The 17249-nt window shown below is 36.6% G+C and overlaps 1 protein-coding gene across 2 annotated transcripts in view; it reads left to right on the top strand.

The window, feature by feature from the left end:
* Smg5 (Smg5 nonsense mediated mRNA decay factor) overlaps nt 1-17249 on the top strand; it is a 153223-nt gene that overhangs the window by 128537 nt on the left and 7437 nt on the right. For both annotated transcript variants that reach the window (XM_081734090.1, XM_081734091.1), the window contains exon 14: nt 7047-7213. In XM_081734090.1, the coding sequence (XP_081590216.1) occupies nt 7047-7213 (167 nt within the window). The remainder of the gene's footprint in view (nt 1-7046; nt 7214-17249) is intronic.

The raw sequence follows: 17249 nt of genomic DNA, 5'->3' as shown, positions 1-17249 counted from the left end.
TATATAAAAATGAACAGAAAGGTTCAAAATTTACTATGCAGATCGATTTCTTGTTAAAACGTTTTAGTTTTTGTCTTTTTGAGCGATTAAAATTCTATGCTGTACGAAGCCAGTCGAAGGGAGAATTTACCAACAATATTGGACACCCCTAAACAACACATGATAAGCATTTGATTCAGTTGAACTGCGATGTAGACAAGCACGTACACCTTAGGAACTGAAGCTCAGAAGTTTTAGAGCTGTTAGTATATTAAGTAGTCTACTATTTGACTACTTTTGGTACCAAGGTAATTATGTAACGCCCGTTACAAAAAAGATATATTTTTTTCTATACAACTTGTACTAAAAGTCAGAAGTAGTCTATCTTTTGCAGAAGTAAAAATGAGCACATGGGCAATACAACAAGAAAATAAATATCATTATATTTATAATTTAATAGGCAAAAACTGCGTAACGGGTGTTACATTGCCAATGTAACGGGTGTTACACGTGAATTGTTAGCTTGGTTTAAAAGTGATATTTTGTGCACTTAGGCTAGCTCTAGGGCTCTAAATAGGGAATTTGAAGTTAGTAAAGTTATAGAGGGTCCTCTTCTGAAGACATAAATTATGGTAAGGATGAGCAGTGGGCGAAATTAAGAGACATTATACCGGAGGTGATGAAATGCACTCCAGAGAATATAGTATCTAGGAGATATCGTACGATGGGGGACTCCCTCTCATTCCCCCGTTAAGTCGCATACTCAGGGTAGTGATTAAATAGCATAAAAGTGCCGTATTTTAATTCAGTACTCATTACATACCAGAGGTCTACTTCTTTATCAGAAGCCCAATACGCTGCTTTGGAAGTCTTCGTTTAGCAAATCATTAGAGGCTGCAGCACGACAGATTTTCATTAAGAAACCAGAAAAACCCTACACTACAATGATGTGTACGCAGACTCCGAATGAAGTTGTGATCAGCCCTTTGCGGAAAGATGTTTGTGTTGGAATGTTGTCTTGCTGGCAATGAAAGATGAAAAAAGTAACAAAGATTATCGTCAAGTTGAAATCCGTCAAGGATTTTCGGACGAAAATTGTGATATTAGAGTTATGTTCTTGAAATCTTGTGGCGAAAAGGAATTCGAACTACGCCGAAGTTTAGAAAGTATACTAGTGACGTGCCGTAAGGGGGTTTAGCGGGGCGACGGCCCCGGGCGCCGAAGTAAAGGGGCAAAAATTCGGTAGGAAAAGAAAAGGAAAGAAAAAAGAGAGAAAAAAATACCTCACATATCAGTACAAATTAGTATGCATTTAAATCCTCTTCCTGTTATAGAATTGGTCCTATAATGTTATTCATGTTAGGAAAATGCATGTCCACATATATAAAATGGAAGGAAAAAAGTAATAAAAAATCCTCGAAATCAAGGAAAAGCAGGGTTTATTTTGGAAAAGTTTCTCATGGTTTGCCCCAACCATAGTGTCGCTTCGCGGCTGGTCTGTCGACCCGACTAAAATGTACGGGGGCGCCGTCGTATACTCTGGCCCCGGGCGCTGATTTTCCCAGCACGGCACTAATTCATTTTCATGACGTGATTGGTAAACTGCCAAATCCGATTATGAAAATTAAAGAATAACAAAGTTGTGTAGCAGTTTAGTTCCAGAGTTAATGTCACTGAAACATAAGAAAAATAGACTTTTGTTGATGATCAGTGTATCAACAGACCTATATATTTAATACTGAAACTTCCTACATTTTTCTGATTTATATGTTTATTATTTTGTGTTTTTATTTCCTACACTGTACTACATGTGTATTTTTTATCTATTAACATTGTAATATTTTGTTCTTTACATAATATGTTCATTAAAAGTGAAGTTGGTTTAAGTTCATTCGCACTGTGAAACACCCGTTACAATTTGTGTAACACCCGTTATGGTATTGAACATTTTTTAAAATAAAAGCCATTACACTTATGGAATTTCTGATTCTAATATTCACAACATCATACTTTCAGAAAAGTGCACACATAATCGGAAACAAATTCTGATCTGGACATTCGCAGAGTTTGGCTTAACTTTGCATGCATCTGAAAGTACACGTCCAATTGCTGTAACACCCGTTACGCCACATTTTTCACTCTCACTGAGTTGTGGTATCATGTATATGTAACAAATTAAGTGTTTACTAAAATACTAAAGTAAAGCTGAAGTTCTGTGGTGTTTGCAGGCAGTAATGCAACACTTGTCATTCCGATCTGCTTCCCGACTGGCTAACAAATTTCAAGCTCATGTTCCCTGATAGCGAAATTTGTAGTAAGATGCAATTACAACGTACCAAGTTAGCTTATACTATCGTTCATGGTCTTGGACGAATTTTTAAAGGTGATCTTCTCAAAGAAATAGAAGCTTGCAAGCATTATGTTATTGGGTTTGATGAAAGCCTTAACAAAGTCTCGCAAAAGCAGCAAATGGACCTTACGATTCAGTTTTGGGACAATGAAAGAAACAAAGTGTCAGCAAGATATTTAAATTCAGTGTTCCTCGGACATTCGACGTCAGCAGACATTCAAGTTAGTTTCAAGAATGATATCTTAGGTTTGGACCTCAAGAAAATTATTCAAGTTTCGATGGATGGCCCACATGTTAACTTCAAATTTTTAAGTGACCTGCAGAAAGATCTTGCAAGTTCACCTTCAGATCCAATTCTTCTTGATATTGGAAGTTGTGGGCTGCATACTATGAATTGTGCTTTTAAAGCTGCCATGCAAGCAACAGATTGGAAATTAGAAGAATTCCTAAGGGCGTCTTATAATTTATTCAAAGACGTTCCAGCTCGTCGTGCAGATTACATAAGATGCACAGGGTCTTCTGTGTTTCCGAAAAAATTTTGCAGCATTAGATGGACAGAAAATTCGGACGTTGCTTCCCGGGCCATGGAAATATTACCGAACGTAAAGAAATACGTACAGTGGGCTGTTGATGAGAAGAAAGTACCACAGTGCAAAAGCTTTGATACTGTAAGACATTTCACAAATGACAATCTGCTTGGTGCAAAACTTGGCTTTTTCACAACATTAGCAAAAACTGTTGAATTCTTCCTGCGTGAATTTCAGGGAGAAGCTCCATTAGCTCCTTTCCTTTACAACTCGCTCCAGGCCATAGTATTGTCTGTTGCAGGTCGTTTTGTGAAAGATAGTGTTTTGGAAGGCCGGCCATTGGTTAAGATTGATTTCAATAATAGCGAAAACTTAAAGCCAGCCAAGTTTGTAAACATTGGGTACACATCAAAGGATGCTATACGAAAAACCAATACCGTATCGGATAGACAGACTATTGAATTTCGACAAGACTCGCGCAGGATGTCAGAAATTCATACTGAAAATAATGGACAGGTCACCTCTAAAATTCAACCTGACAAGAGCAATTTCTTTCCTGGATCCAAGTGTGTTTGTTATGGATGACACTGTAGCTGCAAGAAATTGTCCAATTGCCTAGAAATTGTAGTATCCAAAAATTGGATTTCAGGAACATTAGCTGATGAAATCCAAGGTGAATTCAAAGTTTTTGCTAAAAATGCTCTTGTATTGGAAGCAATGAGGAATTATGACAGGAAAAGTAAGAGATTAGATGACCATTGGATGGAGATGTTGCATTTAGGCCCATGCTCAATACATATAACTGATTTTGTGAAATTTCTCCTCATTTTATCTCATGGAAATGCTAGTGTGGAGAGGGGATTTTCAATCAACAAAGAATGTTTAATTGAAAATCAAAGCGAGTTGAGTCTAATTGCACTCAGGCAGGTACATGATAAAATTTCAGCTGTGGGTGGTATTGATAAGTTTCCAATTACAAAGAGGATTGTCCATGCTGCCCGCAATGCTCATGGAGTATATGTTGAGTCTTTGAGGAATCAAGAAGAGGAAGAGAAGAATCAGAAGAAGAGAAATGTCATTAAGGATAAAGTTATTGAACTCGAGGCGAAGAAAATGAAGTTGTTGAATGATGTCAAGGAGAAACTGTCTGCAATTGATGATGAGATTATTGGTTTGAGGTTTTAAAACATTTAAGTGGATGTGGTCTTAACTTCAGTTTGATTTTAGTGAACTGCAAATCTGTGATTTGAGGTTTTAAAACATTTCAGTATAGTAGTGTTCGTTCCAGTACTTTTTGTTTTAGTAGTGGACTGTAAGTGTGTGTACTTTTGTGACTAGTATTAAGCTTAAGGTTGGAAAGCGATAGGGATAGACATTCCTCTTCTCGTTCTGTGCAGCAGTTGGTTACAGTGGAGTAGAAACACACAAGAGAATTGAAAATTAGGCAAGTAAGTGATTAAAATTAGACTATTTATATTCGCTAGTGTTTTTTGTGATTCTTTTTTTAATAATGATCCTCTAGTCCACATTGCATTTCACTTGTAGCTTCTGTTTAAGCTTTGAAAAACAATGATATACCAATTTTAGATCTCTCTAGAAATTTTCTGGAAAACCGGAAAATTTCTGGAAAAGTCAGGGAATTTTGAAATTCCAAATGAGTGGCCACCCTGATCGAATTAAGAAAATATATCCTTCCTTTTGAAGTTAATGTATGGAGCTAAGCTTATATATATAAATAAAGTGATCTACTACTATAATAACAATTCTGGAAAGACAGTATGTTTTATATATATCAAATTATCAAAAAAATGTATCCTAAAATGTGCTACCTTTGAACATTCCATTTACACGAAAAACATATATCTGATTTCATTACGCGTTTGAATCAGCGCATTTTTAAGGTATATTTATCTTTGTACTAATAACAATTACTAGAAGCCATAGGTATGATTGAGTATAAGTCGAAAATGTTCAGTTACATTTATAATCCACCAATCGTAGCCCAGGGAATAAGAATGGTTAACTAATTATACACATCGATTCTGCATGTGAGATAACTTTAAATTTCTTTTTTAGAGACAGACAGACACAAATCTTCAAGACGCGAACACGTAGTATGCTACTAATTCCAAGTGAATGTATAATTTCTGAAATACAACTGTTGCCTAACAAATGCAGTAGTTTTGTAGCTGAAAACTTCTTTATAATTTCTCTTACTGATCCAGAAGAGTTGACATGAATAAAATCTGTGCTATCAAATCAGGTTTGGCCCAGTGTTAGATGAAATTTGACTCTCGTTAATGAAGAAAAGTTTCTTTGTGGATGGAGTTGATTTGGGTTGTTAATACTTGTAGAATATTCCAGATATCAGGGTAAATATTTCATTACACTCTCAAAGTGTCCGTATTTCTTCACATATTTGCATATAACATCCAACATGCATCTTTATGATGTATGTATTGAAATACTACAGTATTCTTGCTGGTATCTACTTCGAAAATTCTGAAATTATCTATAGGGTAGAAGGGGGAAATTGGATGAAGGGGGTAATTGGGAGGAAAATTTTTTAAAAATTTATATTATTTGCATTTCAGTATACTTTTATGGAATTTAATTACATCAAAATTTTGTGTGGGTAGATGTTGATCAGAAAAAAAAATGGATGAACTTTAAGAGGGTGTAATAATGACAAAAAACTAAAAACTGATTTGGTTGAGAAACGACATATATCAAACCGAGTTTCAGATTTGTGTGTGTTTTGGTTTGAGTCACAATAAATCGCGCATCTGTTAATGTTTTGAGTCAGATTTTTTATTGCTGCTTAAAAACATCATAAGGATGGTGCCGTAAAAAGCAGCAGTCTTGGGTCCTTTGTAAAATTTTTACCTCCTAGTGGGGGTAAATGGGTGAAATGCCTTAAGTGAACATTTTTTGCTTAGAATTCATTTAAAAGCTGTGCTGTCTTTGTCTTTTATGGTCTGCACTTTTGTTTTATAGTGCATTGTGCTTATGACGCTATTTTATTCAAAATAAGCCTCCAGTGGCTATTGCGTATGCCAATAATGCTGATGCTGTAAATAGAACCTGTTTATCAATCCAGAGTTCCAACACATGTTCTATTGTAATAGTTTATAGTTATTTAGCGTTAGTCTTATTACCTTCTCCTATGTTTGTTAGAATATCAGGGCCTGTTCTTTTGATTTTTCTAATTTTTTTCACGTTTTCGGTCAAAGTTTTGACCGCTTATATTTTTTTCGTATGTGATACATTTTGGATTAAATTCACAGGACAATATACTATGCTATAAACAATAACTGGAAGGGTTGAAAAGGCATTCAAATATATTTGAGATTTAGAATTAAGTAACTTCTTATTTTGCATAAACAAAGGTATTTTTTTTTCTAGGCCACATAAAACTATTAGTTTTTAAGTGGAATACAAGTTATATACACCAAATGAAAGCTTGAGTTTTCTTCATTTACGTCCAATCACCCTCACGGGTTTATGTGTATCGGCAATGGTTTTAATTATTTTGCATCCCCCTGGGGGTAATTGGGTGGAAATCAGACCAACAACAATAAAAATGTTGCAGCATTAAAAATAAAGATGCCAAAGGCTTACCACTACCACAGTAGATGTAGAAGAACCTGCAACATACAATCAGTTCTTAAAAACTAGAAAAAGCAACGTGTGAGGGGGGGAAAAAAGGCTGAAAAAACATACCTCCCAATGTCCCTCTTCTGCCCTATCTATGAATTAAATATAGTATTTGTAATCCATTGTTACGAAATAACACTCCTGGAATCTTCTGACAGGTATGTTTAATATTTTAGAATCTTTGGGAGATATTATTTTTAGTTTCAAAGCCTATTAAGCTCTTGATTATAACAGTAGCATGACTACATCATATAGTATGGTTAATGAAATATAGCTCAAAATTATGATTAACTCAAACAAGCATGTCTCGATATTTTCATCCACTTCACAAGATGTTTGAACCTAAAAGATACCAGAAATCTTTTTCCATGAAACACCTTCTACAGAATCTTATCTTCATTAGTAAGGAATCGCAACATTGCATGAAAATACCAAAAGGAAAATTACAGAGTTTAATGCAATAAATGTACAATATTTCTTTATAGAAATACGCAGAGACCTAACGTTTTCCGATTTTTTAAAAATAATTTCAGGTTGTTTTTCCAAGTTGTTGAATGCTGTCATTACTTCAGCAGACAAAGCGGTGTCCACGAGCCAGATACGCCACTTGTAACACTTCTCACGGGCCAGAAGGTGAATTTACAAAAGGAAGAAGCAGTGAACAAAGGATTTAGTCCAATGGGTCTTGCAAAGTCGGCAGGTAAATACGTTGGCTGTATAAAGTATCAATTAGTTACATAACTCTAGGTTAATAGTCGAAACTCAAATGTCCACATTGAGCCTTCGTGACTCCGAGTGTGCTTGAGCAAAGAAACTGTTAATAATGTCAATTGAAGGCACCTCCCAAGTAGTCACTGTGCCAGAAAAAGTACTGCAGATGCAGTAGAGTATGTTAAAGTGATTTATGTAGTATGTTGGAGAAGAGTGATCTGTATGAGTTGCATGCATAGTTTTGTTGCATGTATTCAAACTAGGGCACAATCGGCAGAATCGTATCTTAATTTGATTAGGGTATGAAGCAGAGAGTAAACTTCAGATCGGAAAGTGCGTCGCTGTTGCGAAAGATTTTACTCCGGGTTCTAAGTCTCCGATGCGGGAGAAAATAATGAAGGCAGAAGACACAGGTCAAAAGTATTTGACAAGGTTTTAAAGCATGTGTAGAGCAAATCCGTACACTATCTTCAGGAATTTGCCGGACAGTCAACATCTATATTTAAACCATTTCAGACCATCTGCAACAAATAAATGAAGTGGAAAAATGTTCATTTGTATCCCACATGACTGATCATCATAAACAACATCGAATGATCATGTACAATGGCATGTTGATTTTTAGTTTATCATCACCAAAATGAGGCTTTACTTAATTTTACTTTGACAGAAAAAAAGCAGTAAGAAACATCTTGCAGGGTAAGTCTAAATCACATGGTAAAAATAATGTAATCAAAAGTATAAAATATTGCATCCTCCTATAGTTCTGACATCATCAACAGACTATCACATGTTCAGGTTTGTAGGCCACTCGATGAGAAACAGGCATGATACCGAAAGTGCCTTCCATTACCTCAGGATGCCACTTCTTTCCAGGACTGAGTTGAGAGTTGTGAATCGTTAATTAAAGGTGTAACTGCAGACAGAGACTATTTTGAAAGCAACATATTTGTTTTCTTTATTTTAGAACTCAATAATAGTGCTGTATGAAAACAGCCATTTATTTCTTGAACAACCTAGTACTTTAATTTATTTAAAGATTAGATGTAATAGAAAAATAGAAAAAAAAAATTGTATTATCTGTTATTAGGATTTATACTAGTAGGACAAGTGTACGTAAGTGTTGCATGTAGAGATGCAAGAGCTGGAAAAACTATTTTGCGTGAGAAATTTGGGCATTTTGTAAACATTTGAAGTTTAATGAAGAAATAACAGTAATTTCCCTTTCTTTCCCAATTATAACGCGCAAAAACTTAATTACTGTATTCTGAAGAAGAAAATATATATTTTAAAAAATCAACAATTAAGAGTAATCGATCACACTATAGAAAAGAAAAAGGGTAAATCGGTGAACACAATGGGCTTTCTAGTTCGAACAAATTGTTATTAGAACAAGTAGAGAAATCTTCAACGGTAAAAACGTTAGTGAATATTTAATTGTATTAATAATAACTTTTCTAAAAGTTCTTACACCTAGTGGAACAAAATTATAGTTTAGAATTCATGCATACACTAGAACTTAAGTTAATTACAGTTTTTTCTTTTACCTTTTTCTTTTTAAAAATAGGTAGACACCTTTTGCAAGAGAAGGTTGAAAGTGTTATATCCAAATTTCCTATTTCAAATACATTGACACGATATAAATAAATACATCAAATTCTGTAAATAGTGCACTTTTACTACCATTAAACTAACATCATGCCCAATATGACCGTTTTCGGCTTTAATTTTGTAAGCCTTACTTATACTAGGAATGCAATGGATGTACCCGATTGCAATGAAATGAGCTGAGCGAGCTTAAACTACGTAATCATTCCTGGCCATTATGCAATAATAAATGCCATTTTTAATTGTTGACAAAAAAATCGCGTGAAAACTTTTCCCCCATGTTAAGTCTATGCAAGCGTTTTTCGGTCATTATTCCTCGATGGTACATCGGATTTTTGATTTCCACCTATGTTGTCACTCAGCACGACATACTCTATCAGCGTGCTAAGTTTGGTTGAGATCGGCCAAACGGTCTAGGAGGAGTTTGCGGACAACCAAACGGCTAACCCGAGTATAAGAGCTTCGCTTCGCTCAGCTCAATTAGATTCTAAGAGAATAAATATATGTATGAAGTTCTCAACTGTTCCCGAACGGAGAACAAGGTGTAAGTGAAATTCTATACCTAAACAAATATATATTTTAGTTTATGATGCTTTTTATTCCTGTTTGCCAGTTTGAATTTAGGAAACTCGTACAATATATGACAAGATGTACAACTTTCAGGAACTTCACAAGGTGGTTATGCAACCAACAAGTTCCTATATGTTTGGTTGCATAACTTACACTTGCTGACAACTAATTAAATGCCAGTTCGAAAACCAATAAAGATAGGCACCGCCGAACAGAACATAAGACTTGTAAGGAATGAATATTGTAAAGGCATTTTCTTTTTAATTGTAGAATCCACTACAGGAAAAAGTGAAAATAAAATGAAATCTTATGCCCTTTAGGCTAAAGGAGACGATCCACTGTAGGTAGGGGTGTTCCAAGAACCAGTTTCGGTTCGGTTTGTAGTTTAAACCGAATCAATCGGTTGGACTTCAAACCGGTCCGGTTCGGTTCGGTACGGTTTGGAATCTGTTCGGTTTGGGAAATGTTCGGTACCGTTTGGGATCGGTTCGGTTTGGGAACGGTTCGCTTTGGTTTTGAAACGGTTCGGTTTGTAAACTGTTCGGTTCGGTTTAAGAACTGTTGTGTTCTTTTTGAAGACTGTTTTGTTCGGTTTCAGTTCAATATTTGAAATTGACAGAAATGCAGTTTGCGTTATTAGAAACCGTCCACCCAGATATTATAATAAGGCTAAATGTTATGTTTTTCGGTATAACTTTATTCAGATTAAAATTATTTCGATGTTACTGAAACAATTGAGAGTTTGTACTGTGTGAGCACTTTTACTGATGCTTTAAATTTTAGAATAAAACTCTTAATATCAGTTGGAAGACAACTTTATGGCATGAGCTGATTTAGGAGATACCATGGTAGGGAGGGGTTAGTTATTTGAAGGGTGGATGCTATTCCAGGAGAAGCTACGTTTAGAAGGAAACATGAAACTCATCTTGAAATGACTAGGGGTGGTCATGCTTTACGTCCTGTATGTGGAATATATCGTGGTGCAATATTATCAGGTAACCAAGAAAATTCGTGCTGTTTTTGAGAACAGTTACTTTTGTCGCGTTAGTGTGGTCAAATTGATTCTGATGACGTTACACAGTATGGCGCTAAATTCGTTGTACAAAAACAGAGGGGTGAATATTAGTAGTTTCATATGGCCCCAGAAAAAGAAATTAAGTGGTTAAGGCCGGATGAGCGAGGTGGCCAAGATACCGGTCCTTCTCTGCCGTCCATTTGCTCGGAAAGGATGCGTTGAGACAATTTCGCACCTCCGCAGCAGATGTGCTGGAACACTGTTGTGCATAAACCACATGTTTCGATGAACAGCCGGTGGCACAGTCTCTAGTAGTTTAGACAGAATCTCTTTCAAAAATATCCGGTACTCGCACCTGCTCAGGCATTGTGGTAGTAGGTACGGTCTGATTCATGCCCATACATTCACAGAACACCGTTCCTGATGGACACGAGTTGGCATTCCAAATGGGTTTGCCTCAGACCACAAATGTTGTGTGTGAGTGTGCACCATTCCATCACGGGAAAACATAGCTTTATCTGTGAAGAGAATACGAGACATGAAGCGGGATGTATTAGCATGGATCGCGTAGCCACTGGACAAACTCCCGTCTACGTGGATAATTAGCGGCGTGTAATGCATGCACCCTTTGGACGTGGAAAGAATACATCTGATTTTCGTGAAGCATGTTCCACACCTGCCGATGATGGGTGTTAATTTCAGCAGCTACTACCCGTGTACAGGTGGACGATTTCCTCTAAACTCGAGCAAGAATTTCCTCCTCAAAAGCCACAGTCCGTACGGTTCTGTTTCGTCCAGCATTGGGCCTGTGCGCTTTCAGCAATCCTGTTTCTTGTAATCTTCGATCTACAATGGAAAAAGTTGCGTGGTGTGGAATTCTGAGATTAGAAAACTGTTGTCTGCACAGCCGTTGTGCCACACGGACATTACCATCCGCTTTCCCGTATGCCAGATCAATGTCTGCCAATTCGTCATGTTTGTACTCCTCCATTACCTCTGTAATCACAGTCGTTGAGCTTGCGCACCACATGGTGATGTAATAAAACGAAATTGAAGTCGGAAATGGTAGATGTTCCCTCGTCATTGTGTTCATTGTCCAGAATCGAAGATAGCGAGATTGCAACTTAGTGCAACTGTTCTGTCAGAAAATGATACTTGTGTATACCGATTAATAAATGTACAAAACTTACATCGTGACGGAGAAGATACCACACCCAGAGCCGTAGCTACGGGGGGAGGGGAGGCGATAGTAGCAAGAGGGCGCCGAACAAGCAATAAGAAAAAAAGTGTTGAAAATGAGTAAACAATATGGTGCCTCGTAAAAGTATTGGCGCCCTATTAAATCAATATTGTTATCGGTTTGCAAAGAAATAGATTTGTTAAAAATTTTCTTGCTCGCAATCCAAACGTTTAAGTAAGACTCACAAGAAGTTTTTTTTACTTATTACTGAAAGAAAGTTATTATATATGATTTGTTAATAACGATGTGATATACAAGGTGCAGAGTATTGACTTATATTGTACATAGGAGCGTTTTCAAAATCAGAAACGGTCAAAGTCTGAAATATGTGTTCGGTGTTTTGATGATGATGAGTCTGGTTAGTTAATCACTCTTTTCTTATGGTATTAATCACGACGGTGAGAATGAAAGTATGGAAAATGAGAGAAATTAAGACACACATGCAAGCTGCTATTTGCGCGGGAATATTAAAAATGAAGATAAACAAGGGGAATAATACCATTTTCGAATTTGAAGCAGTTCTAGAATAGGGGCTTAACAGGTCAGAACTTAACATAACGAATTTTATCTTTTTCAAAGACTGATCACCACTACCAGTGATTTTTTTTTATTCCGTTGACATATGAAATGCTTCCTATTTGAAGGAATTTATTGGGATCATTTCTCCATCAAATACTTGTATTGTCAGGATTTTTTGTGTGCATACATGATATCTAGTTGTGTGATAGTTTTATCTACATACATGATATATATATATATATATATATATATATATATATATATATATATATACTGCAATGAGTACTTTCAGGCTCATTGCTATTTTATTCTTTTGAATATGTACACATATAATTATAGGTAAAATTAATATTAATTTTATTCATATGATATTGTTTAATAATTAAGTGGATAGCATATTATTTAATAATTATGTAGATAGTAGTTAGTACTAGCGCTGGGAAGTTGCATATGTGTATATAAACATATGCATTAGTCAAATATTTATCTTTTACAGCTTTCAAAAAAATTATCCAATTAATCAAGAGCGCAGAAAGTCAACTTTTTTTTCCCTCCGTAGTAGAGTAGGGATCGCAAGATCGTATAAAAAGCGAAAGTAGGGACAATTTGAAGTTAGTCGCAGTCGGGATTTGTATTTCAACATACAAAATCTTCATGCATATTGTTGTCCACTCAATTTACGTCATACGATGTTCGGGAATTTCTAACGTCCTTTGGAGAATCCCTTGCGACGCGACTGCACAAATTTAAAAAGACTGCATATTTGGATAAAGCAGGTTAGGATCCTTTGACGATATCATGCCGCATCAAGCCTACGATCTGTAGTTTGTGCAATATTTAACTCCAAAGTTTGTATTCCCACGCTTTCGGTAGCCTATCACACGTAAACGACGCACTTTTCGCCCTATGTTTATTGGAACTTTTTGTTTGTTTTGGTGTCAGGAATCACCCCCTCTGCTTTTGTACAACGAATTTAGCGTCATACTGTATGTTTACATTCCTTTCAAATTTAATAGAATTTTTCAGTGCAACGCACGTTTCGCCATCGGTTTTGTAGGGCGAAATCTTCGAAAGAGCATATCCTTGAAAAGGGAGATTTTGAGGCCTATTTTGCTTTACCAGTACAAATTAGGAAATAGAGCTCCTTCGTGGGTAAGCGGTTAGCGTACGCGCCTTTGGAGTGGGAGACCCGGGTTCAATCCCCGGTGGAATCTCATGTGTTCGGATTCCACGTTAATCAGCAGGTCCACGTCTCATATAGCCTCGCTGTTCAACGGGACGTTAAACTCAAAATCACCTCAACAAATTAGGAAACAAAAATGGAAAGGCTGCTAGAAGAATATGCTTTGAGTTTAGAGGGACGTCAGTGAGTAAACGGATTGTTCAGAAGAGGTTCGGCTGCTTCCTTCCGAGTTGAGTTGATTTTGAGTTTAACGTCTCTTTCAACAGCGAGACTATGTGAGACGGGACCTACTAATTAAGCTGGAATCCGACCCACATGAGTTCCCGCCAAGAATCGAACCCAGGTCTCCCACGCCAAAGGCGCGTACGCTAACAGCTTAGCCACGAATGAGCTCTGTCTTTCTTCCGGAACAAGAGCCTAGAAGACAAGCATCCTGTTAGTCGTCCATTCACCCTCGACAAAGTCCAGCTGGAGGAGGAAATCAGCAGAATCCTCATCAAACTTTACAAGAGCTGTCACACAGGATTGGAGTATCTGATTAAACCTTTTATCATATGTTCATGATCTTGAGATGACATGAAAGCAAAGCAGATGAGTTCATCATGTCCTGTCCGAGGGAAACATGCTCAGCGCTTAAACATCTGCTTGTCGTTGCTGTCGCGCCATAATAAAGCCTCGTTCCTGGACCAAATCTTGTCATACAGCATAACGTAAAATTGATCATGTATGATAATTGGAAGAGGAAACATAATTGGACGACTTCTGGTTCGATCTCAGTGGCTGCTAAACCGGACATTCAACAAAAGAAGGTAATACTATGTGTTTGGTGAACCAGCGTGAATATCTAGAAAGCGGAAAAACCAAAACAGCCGAGGTCTACTCGTCACAATTGCCAAGAGTTTTAGCTGCATTGGTCCAGAAGCAGCCAGCACTGGTCAGCAGAAGAGGAGTTCTTCTTCTTCACGATCTTGCCAAACCTCATACGGCAAATGCAACTAAAGACGTTATCAAAACATTAGGCCGGAAAGTTCTGCCTCATCCACCCTATTCCTCGGACATCGCTCCATCGGACCATTACCTGTTTTTGGCCATGGATAAACACTTGCGGAAACAGCAGTTCCGAAAACTCGACGATGTCACAAAGGCTGTATCACAATTTCTGGACTCCAGAAAAAAAGAATTTTTCCCCAAAAAGGCGTTTATAAGCTTGTGTCTCGTTGGGAACATGTCATTAAAGCCAAAGAATAAAACTGGTGTTTAAGATTTTTGTGAGACGTGTTGAAGTGACGAAAACCTCATGAACTTCCTTTCTTACTTGATATAATACAAGAAAAAGGAAAGATAAGTATTTTTGAGTAAAGACTGACTTGTTTTTTTATCTATTGATACTTTATTATGAGAATCGTATACTCATGCTCATCGACTGAGATAGTTGAAAACTACTTTACTTTAACAGTACTAAATCATATTATAGTACGAAGGAAATATTACCGCACAATGGAAATATTACAGTTATACTATTTAAGCGAGTACTAAAACTACCTAAAATTTAACAATTTGTATTACTCCTTTGAATAATAGGATATCTACCTACAAATTTCTTATTTCTAGGTATTCTGGGGTTTCAGGTTTGCCATTCTGATTGTGAAAAACCTCCACAGTCCACCGTTTGGGAATTTCACAGGCAAATTATGTTAGCCCACTCCTTTGAGCAATAGGCTATCAGTTTATCAAACTTCATCTTCGTAGAACTTAGTGATATTTTTCCCTAGGTAAAGGACAGTGAAAAGACCGTTATTTAATTTTCAAATATAAATATGCGTCAAACCCTAACCCTAACAAAGACCATGAAAATAAACTTAATATTATCATTACGTACAATATAATTCTGTAAATTGTTATTGTTTGGATCAATATCAACTCGCATATAACAGTACAATATTTAATACAAAATTTAACAAAATTATGGTCCAATATACAGTGAAACCTGTCTATGTTGGCCACCATCGGTTCCATTGGAAAGTGGCCAACTTAGACAGGTGGCCAACTTACAGAAAATAAGTGCGATGGTGTATTTTTAGAATAGGATTTCTAGTATTACTTGATTGTAAAATTCTAATAAGCAATGGCACGAAAGCTACTTTTAAATAATGTATATTGAGTAATCATAACAATATGCAGTATTAGAAAAAAAAAACTACAATATGTTTACATACCTTTCTCTTCCTGAAAACTAGTCTGGAACACTGAATAATTCGCACTGAAAACACTACACAAACAACCACAAAATAGAAACACATGTACGCAGTTCATTGAAATTAATATTGTAACACACTGAGTTATTCAGATTTAAAACAATAAAAACAAGTTTATAAATTGAACATTTTTATGCAGTTTATACGACCTTTTTTCCTTTGCTACTGTTCTTGTCTATTGCAAAATAGTCCCCTATTTTTGTCTGCTTTCTTTTCATTTTTGAAAAAATCCAATTTGATTCAATTCTGTTGTACAGACGAAACATATCATCTGTAAACTGAGGTTCATAAGTAGATGTGTATGCAAGAAGTTGAGACGCACATTGCAAAGCTTCTGCATGACTCATTAGTGGAACCTGTTCTTTTATCTCTGGCGACTCCTCCTCATCTTCACTGTCTTCAGACACTGACACCTTATGCTGTCTTTCTTTTACTATAGTTTCTAAGATATCTTCTGCTGTAGTTGGGATGTCTTCGTGAACAACTAAACCATCGTCGATTCGATTAATTTCATTCACCGGCACTAAATCTGCTTGAGTGTTTAACGGAAACGTGCTGATGACTTCATTTAGTCTTTCAACAATCTCAGCATCACCAGATTCACTACTTTGCACTTCGTTGTAAAATCCTGCGCGACCAAAACACTTCTTTATTGTTTCCTTTGAAACTTGGTCCCAGACACTGACTAACCAACGGATAGCGTCCAACACTGTTATTGACTTTACAAAGTCTGCCTTATTGCTACTAGCTTCAGCTGCAGTTACAACATATTGTAGCATGTGCTGACGATACCGAGATTTCATGTTCTGAATTATTCCCTGGTCAAGAGGCTGAACTTCTGCTGTTACATTTGGAGGGAGAAATTTCACTTCGATATTGCTAAAATCATTTGTTTTGCGGTGGCTGGTTGCGTTGTCAATAATCAACAAAATTTTGCGATTTTGCTTTTTCATTGAACTGTTTAAATTTTCAAGCCAGTTTTCAAAAATGTCCAATGTCATCCATGCCTTTTTGTTCGAGTACCAATGAACTGGCAAATTCTTAACGTCGATTCGCTTTTCTTTGAACACCCTGGGACGTGCGGCACAACCGATCACTAATGGCTTCAACTTTTCACCAGTAGCACTAGAACACAAAAGGACACTTAATCTTTCTTTAGCAAGCTTTCCTCCTTTGCATTTCTCGCCTTTCTGTACCAAACTTTTCCGTGGGAGTTGGCGATAAAATAATCCCGTTTCATCGGCATTAAATATGTTTTCTAATTGGTAACCACTGATAACTTCATGCAATTTTGACTTCCAGTCTTCGACTACTTTTGTGTCTATTCCTGCAGATTCACCGGAAAGGAAACGAAAATTAATGTTATGACGGGATCTAAACGATTCTAACCACCCATTACTAGCATGAAAGTTTTCAATTTGAAATCTCCGGGAAATTTCCTTTGCTTTTTCCTGCAGCATCGGCCCTGTAACAGGAATGTCCATCGCTCGACACTTATGAAAAAATTCAAGGGTTAACGAATTGACTACTTCGTGATCAGTTTTTCGTAATTTTCTTTTCCTGTCATTATTGCAGTTTTCTTCCCAGGCTTTAATAATTGAGTCCCTGTTTTTATTAATGTTTCCTACCGTAGAT

Source organism: Thermobia domestica, chromosome 12 (assembly GCF_964235325.1).
Source record: "Thermobia domestica chromosome 12, izTheDome1.hap1.1, whole genome shotgun sequence".
NCBI classification, from domain to species: domain Eukaryota; kingdom Metazoa; phylum Arthropoda; class Insecta; order Zygentoma; family Lepismatidae; genus Thermobia; species Thermobia domestica.
The sequence above is the reverse complement of the archived record's forward strand: the minus strand, read 5'-3'. Positions and strand labels throughout refer to the sequence as shown.